The following is a 13,373-nucleotide window of genomic DNA, read 5'->3' as shown; positions in this document are numbered from 1 at the left end:
GTAACTTCTTTTTTATGTTCGAAGCTGGATAGCTCCCACATGTATTAGTAATCATTATTATTTAATTGGGAATGGCTATCCCCTTTATTATTTAATTGGGAAGAGGTATCTCTTTTTTAACAATTATTTTTATTCATTTTTCCAATTTTCTCCCAATTTTGGAGTGTCCAATTATTAATCAACCTGGCTCACCGTTGCAACCCCCGAACTAACCCGGGAGAGACGAAGACGAGCACTCGCGTCCTCCGAAACGAGTGCCATCAGTTGTCACTTTTTTTCACTCTGCAAGCCCGCTGTGCAGCCATAGTCAGAACTTACACCTTCGGAGGAGCACGCGATTCTAAACTGCATACAGGCTGGCCTACAGGCGCCCGGCCAGCCACAGGGGTCACTGGCGTGAGGTGAGCAGAGGACTCCCCAGCCGACCTACCCCCTACCCCGCCTGGGCAGCGCTTGGCCAATTGTGCGGCGTCCACGGTTGGCAGTGGCATAGCTTGGATTCGAACCGGCGATCTCCAAGCTATAGGGTGTATCCTGCACTCTGGGCGGAGTGCCTTTACCGGATGCGCCACTCGGGAGCCCCAAGGTATCTCATTGTTATACTTTATGAATGCTTTAATAACTTTAACTATATTCAAAGTTAGTGTGGTAATTAAAATGAGTAAAATAAAAGCTACTTCATGATAGGTTTGCTGTGGATAGTTAAACAAAATACTTTTCCTGTCAGAATGTTGCATCACGAGGGATGTAAGTAATAGGGCACAAAATGTATGATCCTGCTAGGACTTGGACTGCCTGCTTACAAGACTAGTCTGGTATGGAAGACAACATTAACAGTCATTAGTGTTAGATAATGTGTGTGAAAGTGGTCAATGGTTTACAGTGTACAGTACAGGTATTTGAGCACCTTCTAAAGTCATACTACTACACATAGGGAAGTGATAAATAGCAAACAAACGAAAAGCAAAAGTCTGGTTTTTTTTGTTTTGTTTTTTTGCTGTCCCCAACAGATTTTATTCTATCTTTTATTCAAGCTCAGATTTGTTTTTTTTTTTTATTTCCTGCCAATATAAAATATTAACCCTGAAAAAAACTTTTTTTCACAACTGTACCCTAAAGATCTACTCAAGTATTTACTCAACACTGTTATAGAGGCTACCCTTATAAAATTTATCATGGCATTTTTGCTTTTCCCATGCTTATACTATGCATTTGGCATAGTTTATCCTGGTGTGCTGTGTTTATTAATATGCTTTACAATACTTCACTGATCTTCACATTGTTTACCTATGCTTTACCATACTTTATTATACTTTGCTATGCTTTTACTAAGGGTACACATAGAATCTGCCTGAACTAGCATTACTTATTGTTTTATAAAGCACCCTAGGGATAATATGAACTGTTACTTTTATGAGTTGCAATTACAACTAATACAGTTACTGTATGTTAGCAAGACTCTCCAAACACATTCTATTGAGTAGGCCAACATTCTCCTGTTTAACTAAGAAGGTTAACACCCCCCTATAGCCCCTGTGTTATCACATAACACTGTATTGTACGCAAAATGGTCGAGACATCTGATTAAATTAATCTGTTAGATTAACTGACTATTTAATTACTGACCCCATTAAAAATATAGGGCACACATTTATAACTGTGAGAAATTACTTTGCAAAAAAAAAAAAAAAAACATCAGAAAATGTAAGACTAAAACAAGTTCATAAACTCTGAATCCAGTTTTATGTAAGTCTGAAGAGGAACTGAATTCTGCCTCATCTAAACAACAAGGCTATCAGTTTTAAGCATTACAACAGTATTGCACGTTTACTACATCTACGCTTATCACACTTATCAAGTTTCTTTAAATAAGGAGGCACTACATGGACAATGTAAGGCAACAGGCTTGTCATGTTAAATTGACTTCAGTAAGTCCCCTTTACAGTATTTCTAGGACACAGTTCTCATTAATAAAACTAGACCCTCACTAGTATGTGAGGCCAAGTTATTTGTCTCGTTGGCAAATTACCAGATATACTGTTAATACCTAGCAGCATTCCCATTAATAAATCTGAATATTAAATACTGCACCTGTATTTTGTTAATATTTTCTACTTACATTACAACATTAAAGAGCTATATTATTGTCTAAATAAAAGAATGATACAAATCTTCACTTGAAAAATGTCAAATTATAAATATATTAGTGGATTGCATACAATACTGGTACATCAAAGCTGTTGAAAAAAGGAGTGGGCTTATTTAGACTAGTTTTTCTCAAAGTACTGTTTAATTTGGCTCTTCCAATGTTATACAATCAGCTTTCTTTCTATCCACTATTCTTTTGGTTATACAACGAACAGACTGATTATTCTGGAGGGTTACTCAAGTTTAACCGTGAGTTGTTAATTCTAACAGTTTTTAAACATTTCCCTTATGTACTGTTTTAGTACATACTATATTTTTTGTATTTGGTCTAATCTACAGTATATCACACAGCAAAAAAGAATATTTTTAAGGAAAAACATAGTGCCTGCATTTGGACAAAAGCTTGGTAAATATATAAGATTTAAAGGGCTGTTCAGTTTTGTTAATGGATAGGGTTTTCCATGAATAAATCCCACTTTTAGGCCTGCCCAGATCTCCCCCAGACAGCTCCTTGTCGTCTTTCATTTGTATGCATGTTGCTTGCGTTAACACTTTGAAACTGCCAAGATCCCTAGACTCATCACTACATATATTCAACAATCCACATGCAAAAGAACATATGTGTTGAATGCACCGTGACTGAAACCACAATTAATCTCCCAAACCCCAATGCAATGTGTTTAATTAAACTGCTTCTAATCTGTGCTTTGTACAACCCTATCTTATGTTAAAAAGTTCCAAGCTCCACATTCCCAGTGCTGAAAACACAATCACGACCCCCTTAAATCTCTGAAAGGCAAAGGCTTGTCACATCTATTATGCCCTCCTCCGAAAGGAAACCCTTTTGTGTTAGTGAGAGTTTACGTGATTGGAGAGCATGCACAGCCTCAAAAAGCCACTGTAAATTATAAACCCTCATTATCACTTACATGCAAACTCAAAGTGAATACATACCACAGATGTTTAGAAACAGCTTCAAAGAACTGTATTATTGCTTAAAGCTAATCTGGCTTTAAAATATAAATGGAATAACTCAAGTTACAGAATGTCTGTATGCATACCACCAGGCCTCATATACATCCCAGATGTGTAGACCTGGCCAGGCTATGACCTATCGGGTAGGTGCCAGAAAACAGCACAAGCTGAAATTCATTAAAATGCCAAATGAGCATCTGCAACCTTCAGCTGATGAGAGAGTGTCATATTGCCTTTCCTGTTCTGTAAACAAGTATGGGTAGCTCTCCAAACAAGCGTATTATAGTACAATGAACCAGAAGGGCTTGAAAAAATAAAATATTTATTAAACAGGAAGCTAACGTTTTTAGTAAATAGAAGAACAATCAAAATCCAGACTACATTTAACACAGAAGAACATTGTTCTAGCCTCAAATTATTACTAACAATTTCAAAGAAATTTGGCACGATAGGTGCATTTTAAAGCCTTGATACTGGACCTAAAGCATGAAATTTGATAGTCCTACCTATGTAATTGAACCTATATTAAATTAACCAGTAGTGATATTTAGCACATGTGAGAACCTGTTTAATAGAATCACATTGTCTAGGATACTACATACTGTTCATACTACCATGTTAGTCTTCTGTCAAATGCAAAAAAGTACTTTTCACACCCTTTTACATACCGAAAAATGGGTAAAAAGAAGCTTAATCTTGTATACCTTTGCTGTGTCCTGTCAGCTTGGACAGAGTGTAGAGAAAAAAAAGAAAGGACCTTTTCACCTGCTGATCCCTGGGACTCAAATAATCTATTCAGCAAGAAGCCTTCTTGTGTGCACTCAGGGTTTCAACAAGGGTGCATTATAGCAGAAAGCTCTGCACAGATTTTCACAGGGATCTTTTTTTTTATCATTATTCAGCTCTACAATTTATTGAGGTTATTTGCCTGGGCAAGTAGTCTAATTATAAACCTAAAGATTTGATCATTATACTGCTTATTATCTGGTTAAGGGTAGATTACTCTGTTTACATTAAAGCCTGGTCTGGTAATAAACCACACTAATGACAAGCCACAATGTGCAAATTAACTGTGGCACATGATACAATTATGGGTCATTTACATAAGACCTGAAGTGTACAGGATACAGGAAAGGGTTCAGCTGTCCAGACTGATGGCAATTGCATTCATAATAATACCTCAAAGTACTACATAGACAATGATAAGGCTTTTTCAATGTTTTATTATTATACAATAAGTTCTTGCATTTTGTGTTTGTCATCTTATATTTAAACAGTACAAATTCCCTGTGGTATAACCAAAATCGTGCTATAAAGTGTAGATAGTGTCACAAAGAATGTAAAGCTGTAATGCCTTAACCCTGAGGGCTTAGAAACATGTCTGTACATTCACAACCTGAGGGGGCACCCAAGAGATTACAAAAAAATATAACATCAACTCTTTTTAACTGCTAAGGAGGAAAACTCACTCAATCCATGAAGTACTCAACTAACACAAATACTGTGCTGTTAGAGGCCTCAGGATTATGGGCACGGCTGAAATTATTCGAAATGGATATTTATTTTCTACAGAAAGAACATAAAAGGGTATTATGTATCTTTTAACTGTCACCAAGTATTGGCCCATTTATTAATTAGCTTGATTATTATTATATATTGTGTTGTTATTATTCTCTGAAGGCAAGGGCCTTGGTTGCTTTTAAGCTTGTTTATGTTTCATAAGCAGTAAAACTTAACAAGAGCGGAGTCTTTTGAAAACAATGAATTACACCTTATTTCAGCTCGGTCCTTACTGTGTGTGACTCAGGCATTGTTAGGTCACAACACACCACTCATCCATGTAGGGCCCCCATAGTGGCCTGCTCTTTGAAGCATCCCAAATAATAGGGAAGTGTAAAGTAGACCATCACTAAATAACTGCTTCGTCCTCCATTTAGGAAATTAGCACCCACACTGAGTGCACACGCAAAAGACAAAAAAGATTCCCACACCTTGAGGTATATTTCAATTTGGATGCCATAGGTTGCTATTAATAAGTTTCCTTGTATAAACTATTGAATAATATCTGTAAATGCCAAACCTGTTTAAACATTCAGACATTTGGGCTTTAGTGAGAACGAGGACAGTGTGGAGAAAGGGTGTTTCTTTTCCTCTATCATATGGATCTAGTTTAGACTGTATTAAGCACTGAAACTGACCATACCTGGGCTTGCATATTACATTTACTAGCACTGCATTATGCGCAAACATTTTTTTGTTTTATAGTGAAGATTAAATTGCTTACAATACAACAACTATTGATAAAAACGTACCAAAAAAAATCTATGAATAAATAACTACAATATAAAAGTCAACTTCTAATTGTATAGGCAACCGAATCAATCCACAATACAGAAAGTCAGTGGCCTTCTGTGAATGTGTAATAAAATGATCATGTCCCAAATCAGAATCTTCATTTCCCACTATTCAAGCCAGTCAGAGTCCATCTGTATGAACAGCAGGGGGCAGAGCTACAGACCACAGAAAATAAACATGCTGGTCCAACAGCGAGGTGCAATTGTGTGCTATAAACTTTAAAGTCAAACTCCTTTTATAACAATTCAGCTCGTTACATCAAAAGTGTTCTTTTCAGTCTACAGAAGAAGTGTTTGTTTGTTTATTTTCTTGATGTTTTAACTTTGCAAATGACTATTAAGTGCTGTCATAAAAATAGTTGAATTTCCAAATACGTTGTATTGTGAAAGCAGGGGTGGTGATTTAACAGCTGTCATGCAACTCATATGAATACCTGCAGCAAAAAATAAAATAATAAAATACAAAGAAATGCTACAGTAATACTATTTAGTACAATATGAATACTCTCTGAGTCATATGAAATCCAATCGTGTACCCAGTGGTAGGTGCACTGGGACATTAAATGTTAAAGTTCACTAGGGTTAGTACTAGTAGTTAACGTTTTTATCCTCCAAAGCTTCTAAAGTCCTTGACAGGCAACTATCATGCGGCTGTAGAATTACTGACCAAACTTACTGGCTGCAATCTTAAAACCTGAGGAATGTCACCCTGCTAACCGTGTCCACATACACCTAACGGACCACCAGTTCAAACAAAGGGCTTTGCTGGTTACATATTTTAGGCAGTCGTCAAAAACTTGTCAGCCGGTTTGATATTTGCAGTTCCATCCCAGCTATGCCACGTATGAAATGTATATTTAAACATCCAAACAAGATGACCAAGATAATAACCATCTCCTCTGCTACAGACTAGACGGCGTTTTTGAAAAGTTTAAATGATACCTGCAAGAAAAAAGAAGCACGTCTGGAACGGTGAATAAAAACAGGAAAAAAAAACCGTACAAAAACTATAGTTTTACCGTTTCCTTTGTATAATTGTCTCGAACCGCATATATTGTTTTCACACTTGAGAAGTTTAGTATAAGCTGTTTTTTTTTTTTATTTAATTTAATTTTTTCCTCACAACTCAATAGGTAGGGGAAGATTCAGGAAAATTAAAACGGCCCTATGCTGTTATTTCAGATGCATGGAAACCTGTTTTGCACAAATGAGGTTTTATTCTTTAAACTTACAGATTTACACTTAACTTTTCATATGTCAGTCTGAACCACTGTATTTGCTAGTGTGGCTGAAACTTGCCTTATTTAATAGTTTTTAAATATCTGTTAATGGGGCAGTGCATTTTTAAAGATGCTTGAATGCTTGGAATGGTTTAATAGTTTGAGGTCAGGTAATAGGTTTCCTCCCCCCCCCCCCCCCCCCCCCCTGCCCCCCCTGTCCTATTATTATTAGTATGTGCCGTTATAAATAGATTTGGTTTACTGACAGTGCTAAAACTCCAGACGCGTTTTTATTTTATTTTTGGTCTCTCATTTCTTACCTGCTCTGATATTTGCAGCCTGCAGAACGAAAGTAAAAGTGATGATTAAAGTGGAATCCAAGAGCCACCTTTTCGTTTTCCACCTTGTGGACCACTTTTGCATCTCCATGATCGGCGCCCACAACTGTGATCAAAACTGGGCGGCTTCAATTTATACAAAATTCAGTCCCTTCCACAATCCCAAATGTGATATTTTTTCTACACAGCCATAAGTGAAAAAGCAAGTTTTTTTTTTCTTTGCACAGCCAGTCCAGGCCCCTCAGATCTTTCCTTCCCTGTGTCCTGCCTTCAGACTGAAGGTATTTGGGCTTTCATAAAAATGCAAAGAGCATTCGATCCCCCTAAAGCCACACCGTCAAGAGGGTTGGGCAAGCACCACAAACCAGACCCACGATCACAGTAAACTGACAAGGGAACATTCCTGCTATTAGCAAATCGCTGGGCTCCAAATTTGCCTAAGGATCCTCCCATCTCCACGAGTCAAGCCAAATCCCCTTTTTTGCTTCCAAAAAACTCCATCAATTTTCTTGGAGCACTTTGGGAATGAAAGGAATGGCAGGAGAGTGTGAGACCGAAAAGGCATGTAAGCAATCTACAGTGTTTGACAATCTGTTGAATGAGCAAGCATTATCTGTCCTCCATCCCAATCCCGCATACCGATTCTTGTTCGACTCGGGTCACCTAGGTATCTCCCGGATATCTCCTTACAATAAAGCGCAACTTGTTGACTTAAACACAAGTGGGAATTAGGGGGGATCAATATTTTGCTTTTTGAGTTTTTGTAGTAAGTGCAAACAAAGTGAACACGATGTACAATACATTTTTGGGGAAATAAATAATATAGCCTGCGAGGTTAACACGCTTTGAGTGAGAGGCGAACTTCACAACCGCTCTTTAAAAATAAATCTTAAAAGATACAGTTTACGATTATCAAAGGTCGGCATTTTTATTTAAACATTACAATTATTGTTCCTATTAGTGAGAGAACATTGTGTTTATAGTAGTGGCATTAATATAGTAATCAATTTAAAAGTATATTAAGAGCTGAAGTTTGTACACAGATGGGTCTTTGTATGCTGTTAGTGTCGTGGGGGGAGGGTCGATAATCCACGACTGAAAGTAATTTGGGGGGAAAGCCCTAGGAACATGCACTGCATCATATTTAATGCATTTCAGTAACCATAGTCTGCAACATTATATCCACTTAGCAAGGTGCTGCTGCATGTTACTACACAATATGTTTTTCATCTATTTAATGCGTTTAATATTTACTTTATATATTTGTAATGTTAACTACAATATTGTATTAAAAATACATTACTATAACATTCTACTATTCTAAAGTTTTGCTTTTGTGGATGAGGAAAAGAAGTTACAAGAAATAGATGTCTACAATTATTTATTTCAGCATTTTTTGCAAAACTCAAAAAATGCTAATTCAAAAGTAGTCATACCCTTTGATGCTATGATAGTATTGTCTACAGTGTGCTAGATATTTCAATATGATAATGCAGAACCTAATTCTAGATTGTAGGTTAACATTCTTAGAGAGTATAAAAGGGTTAGGATAGGATGATTGCTGTTATTACCGATAAGTCAATATGAGAAAAAGTAAAGAGCTATCTGAAGACCTTAGGTAGAAAATTATTTATTGTCATAAAGCTGGAGAAGGATACAAGAGGAAATCTCAAGCATTTGAGTGTCCCAATTTCAACTAGTGTTTCTGTTATCAAGAAGTACAAGACTCATGGTACTGTCACAACTCTTCCTTGGTCTGGAAGAAAGAAGGTTATTTCACCAAGAACAAGTAAAAGAATTGTGAGGAAGGTTAATAACAATCCAAAATTGACTGCCAAAAATATTCAAAGTGAATTGCCTGCAAATGGGACTGGGGTTTCCATTTCAACCATTGGTCAAGTATTGCATGATGAAGGTCTCAATGGTTGCAGGCCAAGGAAGAAGCCACTCTTAGGAAAATGTCACAAGGACAATTGCTTAAAGTTTGCAAAATGGCATTTGAATGATGGATGTGAGTTCTGGTCAAAGGTTTTGTGGAGTGATGAAACAAAAATCGAGCTATTTGGTCACACTGATATTCGTTAAGTTTGGAGAAAGTCTGGTGAGGCGTACAAAGAAAAGACCACCCTACCTACTGTCAAGCTTGGTGGTAATATCCTTCCATGGGGCTGTTTTTCCTCTAATGGCACAGGACATTTAATTCCAATACATGGTAAAATGGATTCCATAGCATAACAAAAGATATTGGCCAATCATCTGAAACCCTCCGCTACAAAACTTGGTTTAAAGCGCAACTGGACATTCCAACGCAACGACAATCCAAAGCACACATCAAAATCTACTTCAGAATGGTTAAAGAAGAATAAAATCAAGATTCTGGAATAGCCTAGTCAAAGTCCTGATCTAAATCTGATTGAGAAACTTTGGCATGAGAAGGCTGTGCTCAAGAGAAGTCCTTAGAATTTGAATGAACTGGAACAATTTTGCGTTGAAGAATGGTCAAAAATCACTAAAGAATTATGCCAAAAGCTCATTGAGAAATATCCAAATCAGTTAAAAGAGGTTGTTATTGCTAAAGGTGCCTCAACTAGCTATTAATTTAATTTTCCTTGTCAGGGTATGAATACTGTTGAATTAGCAGTTTTTGAGTTTTGCAAGAAAATTGCTGAAATAAATAATCTATTTTTTGTAACTTTTTTTCCTCATCCACAAAAGTAAAACATTTGCTACAAAAGATTTTTCCTATAATTATTTGTTTTTGAGAAATTTCTAGAAATTATATATTTCCTTTGGGGTATGTAAACTTTTGACTACAACTGTGTGTATATATATATATATATATATATATATATATATATATATATATATATATATATATATATATATATATATATATAGTAACCTTGAAAAAGTTGGTTTGCAATGTTTTCCCTGCATTGTGATTAAGTTATTTTATTTCACAAGCATGGTGCAGTGATATCAGTCAACGATGTCACTGCATTGTGGTGCCATTTGATTTAACTTGTATGAAGGCACAGTGACATCATGAAGTTAGTATGCTGGGGCATACAATTCATCACACTGGATAAACATTTTCCTGTTAAAAGCGTGATATATGCAAGCGCCCCCCCACTACATCCCATTGCCAGGGGCGATTGTAAGAAATACACTCCTACAAGAATTCATGATGACATGAGGCCATTGTTGATAAGTTATTTTGGGGCGCAATTGCTACAGTCCACAAAACTATTCACAAATGTGTGTAAGTACAATTATAAAGTAGACAAATGGCAGCTAGCATTTTTAAGTTGATGTTAAGGGTTGGATGTTCCTCCCAACCATTTCCAGGGGGTAGAGGAAGCAGATCATATGGGCTATTTTATATAAGGTGATATAAGATAAAGCTGGACATCATTCTTTATTGTTCTGGCTACCATGGGGTGCTTAGGTAATCGCAAATATTTTAAAAGGTATGTTTCAACAATGATCATCACTTTAAACCAAATACACTGTAGATTTACAGACTGATACTTGCTTTAAAATGTGCATAGCCCAAATAAATACTTTGTACTGTTTAAATGTACACGTGATTTACTGTAGGTGTGTAGACTGCAAACAAGGACTAATAATCAATTAAATGTGCTAGGCCAGGAATTTATTTCCATTGTCTAAACAGAGAAAAAATAGCACCCATAGATTAGTGAGTTTATTGTGTTGAATTGTTTTGTAGGATGCACATCATGATTAGTGGGTTCAGTAAACCTCTAAACCACATCTATCAATGTCCCTTCATTTGTGATGACTTTCATGGCTATAATTCACAATCATCATTTCTAATCTTTTACAATCACAGGGCGGGTCAATTATATGTCTCTTTTTTTGGGATTTATGCTGTTTTTGTTTGGTATTTCAATGCTACAGTTTTAGAACTTAAAAAAATCCCAACCTCCAAAATCATCCTTTTAATTAAATCACATATTGCATTGATTTTACATTCACACTCCCTTTCAGTCTCTCTGGATTGTGTGGGGTAGGTCCAACAGAAGTAAACGCTAGAATCAATTATAGTAATTAGTGTAAGAAGTTATGAGATCACAGATCTATATTGTTTAACTGCTTGTCCTTGCCAAGAAACAGTTTGTTTTGTTTGAAAGCTTTCTTATACTGCAATGTTTAATAATGTCAGGTTTTAAATACAAAGTAATCGTTCTTATTTATTGTGGTTACATTGGGCTAATCACATTTAATATGCATGCTACACAGTTTTACCCACAAAACCTGAACAGTACACCACTAGTATTTTTTTTTATATATATATATAGGTAAATAAAAACTTGGTGTTTGAGAATTGGAGTACATTAAGGTTCCATTTTGGTTGCCTTCCTATTTTTAGGGTCTTTATTTAAAACATGGGGACCCATATGCACCACTGCTTAACTTTCTTGTTTTTGCACCAATCTTCAACAAAGTTGCTGATAATCCAATAAACTATACACACATTTGTAAACATTGAGGCACTGTGTGATTATTAAACGATTATGCGGACTCTCTGTAAATGTGTGTACCAGTTTTTTTTTTTTTTTTGTAAACAGATTGATGACACACTGTTCAAGATGCCATACTGATTTAGTTATATTCACTGGGGTATTGCTGCAGACCTTAGAAAGATTGCAGTGTGGTTAGTTTTTATACAAAGGTTTATTATTTAGCAGTATCACTGTTATTAAAACTTTTCTATATATAAATATGTAACATGTATATTTTGTTAACTGGTAAATGGCATATCCACCCAGCTTGGTTAGTGTAGGGAGTTTTTTTGTAAATGTTTAGTTAGTGCTCTGAAAAGGAGCTAGGATTTTGTTTTATTTATTTTTGTAATGTTAGCATTTGTGCAAGATTCAGGGGGTGGGTGTTGGGGCTGCTTAATTAATGTCTATCATTATTAACTCTCTATTTAAAGCACAATCTTATGCACTTCCCTTATCTAGTGTTTTAGTTTTGTCCTCCTTCTCCTCCTTCTACGCGCTTTTGCATTGGTCCCCTCTGGGGGGCGAGTCTCACTTCCCCGACCTCAGGTCTGTTTCAGCGACCTCGTCCTCGCTCTGGGGGGTTCTCACTGCTGTGAGTCAGAGGGGACCCCTGGCCACACTATCCTGTCACAGCTTTACGCTCTCAGTGCCGAGTCCCAGATTAACCCAGCTTTCTTTGTTGCAGGTTTCCTGCGGGATGCCTCTCTGCTCCCGGCTTCGGAGGCCTGTGCCTCACCTCGTCCGAGGCCAGCACCAGATCAGTCAGGGGGCAGCAGTGTGGAGTAGTGGTTAGGGCTCTGGACTCTTGACCGGAGGATCGTGGGTTCAATCCCAGGTGGGGGACATTGCTGCTGTACCCTTGAGCAAGGTACTTTACCTAGATTGCTCCAGTAAAAACCCAACTGTATAAATGGGTAATTGTATGTAAAAATAATGTGATATCTTGTAACAATTGTAAGTTGCCCTGGATAAGGGCGTCGGCTAAGAAATAAATAATAATAATAATAATAATAATAATAATAATAATAATAATAATAATAATAATAATAATAATAATAATAATCTCTCTCCTTTCAGGTCCTGATTCATCGGACTGCCGAGTCAGAGCCCTTTTATGTGTTTTCAGATCCTCTGAGCCTGGTGCTATGTAAAGGCGGCTCATTGGTCAGGGATCTCTTCACATCCTAACTTCAAGTCTGGGCCCCTCCAAGCCTGCCTCCTAAGTCCGGGCTCTCTTTGTCTGCCTCTGTCCCACTAACAAGCTTGTTTTCTGCTTCCTCTATTCTACAGCCTTAACAAACGCCCCGTGAATTATTAAAAGTCTGCGTAAAAGCGCTAAAATTCAAGTCTGTGTTGGGTGTACATTTATTAAAGGGGCAAACGAACGAGAGTGAAGGGAAACCTATATATATATATATATATATATATATATATATATATATATATATATATATATATATATGTGTGTGTATAATATACAAATGTGTTTGTAACATAGAACCTTAAGTTGGAAAAATCTTAGAACACTTGAGGAACCCCAAGGTTCTCAATTGAAGCCCTTCTTTCAAAGTGTGTAACTAGTATAATAGAAAGAGTCAGAAATCCAAGGCAGGAATTCTTAAATGCTGGGAGGCCCTTCTTGTCTGGGGTCTGTCTCGTCCTCTTTGAGCTCTATTTCTGTTTGCTTTCATCTTCTTGTTTCATCTTTTGTTTTCTTTCTCCTGTGGTATTTCCTATCAATGGCAGATATTAAACTTATTTTTTATTTTCTTTATCACATTTACAAGCCAATAAAGTACTGCACACTTT

General features: G+C 36.6%; 1 protein-coding gene and 1 long non-coding RNA gene across 7 annotated transcripts in view; one reads left to right on the top strand and one right to left on the bottom strand.

Moving 5' to 3' along the window:
- The window catches only part of col11a1a (collagen, type XI, alpha 1a), an 88,833-nt gene extending 81,461 nt beyond the window's left edge, over positions 1 to 7,372 (bottom strand). For 2 of the 6 annotated variants that reach the window (XM_034021994.3, XM_034022002.3), the window contains exon 1: positions 7,018 to 7,371. In XM_034021994.3, the coding sequence (XP_033877885.1) occupies positions 7,018 to 7,126 (109 nt within the window). In that variant the 5' untranslated portion in view covers positions 7,127 to 7,371. Of the gene's footprint in view, positions 1 to 7,017 lie in introns of all 6 variants that reach the window. The other 4 variants (XM_034021985.3, XM_034022009.3, XM_059031696.1 and 1 more) reach the window with 4 other exon arrangements.
- A 182-nt stretch (positions 7,373 to 7,554) lies between these two features.
- On the top strand, positions 7,555 to 12,916 carry LOC131738092 (uncharacterized). The gene is made up of 3 exons (XR_009329613.1): positions 7,555 to 7,600; positions 12,250 to 12,399; positions 12,642 to 12,916. It is a non-coding gene; the product is annotated as an uncharacterized LOC131738092 (long non-coding RNA).
- Positions 12,917 to 13,373: the final 457 nt, after the last annotated feature.

Source organism: Acipenser ruthenus, chromosome 10, assembly GCF_902713425.1.
Source record: "Acipenser ruthenus chromosome 10, fAciRut3.2 maternal haplotype, whole genome shotgun sequence".
In the NCBI taxonomy this organism is placed as follows: domain Eukaryota; kingdom Metazoa; phylum Chordata; class Actinopteri; order Acipenseriformes; family Acipenseridae; genus Acipenser; species Acipenser ruthenus.
The sequence above is the reverse complement of the archived record's forward strand: the minus strand, read 5'-3'. Positions and strand labels throughout refer to the sequence as shown.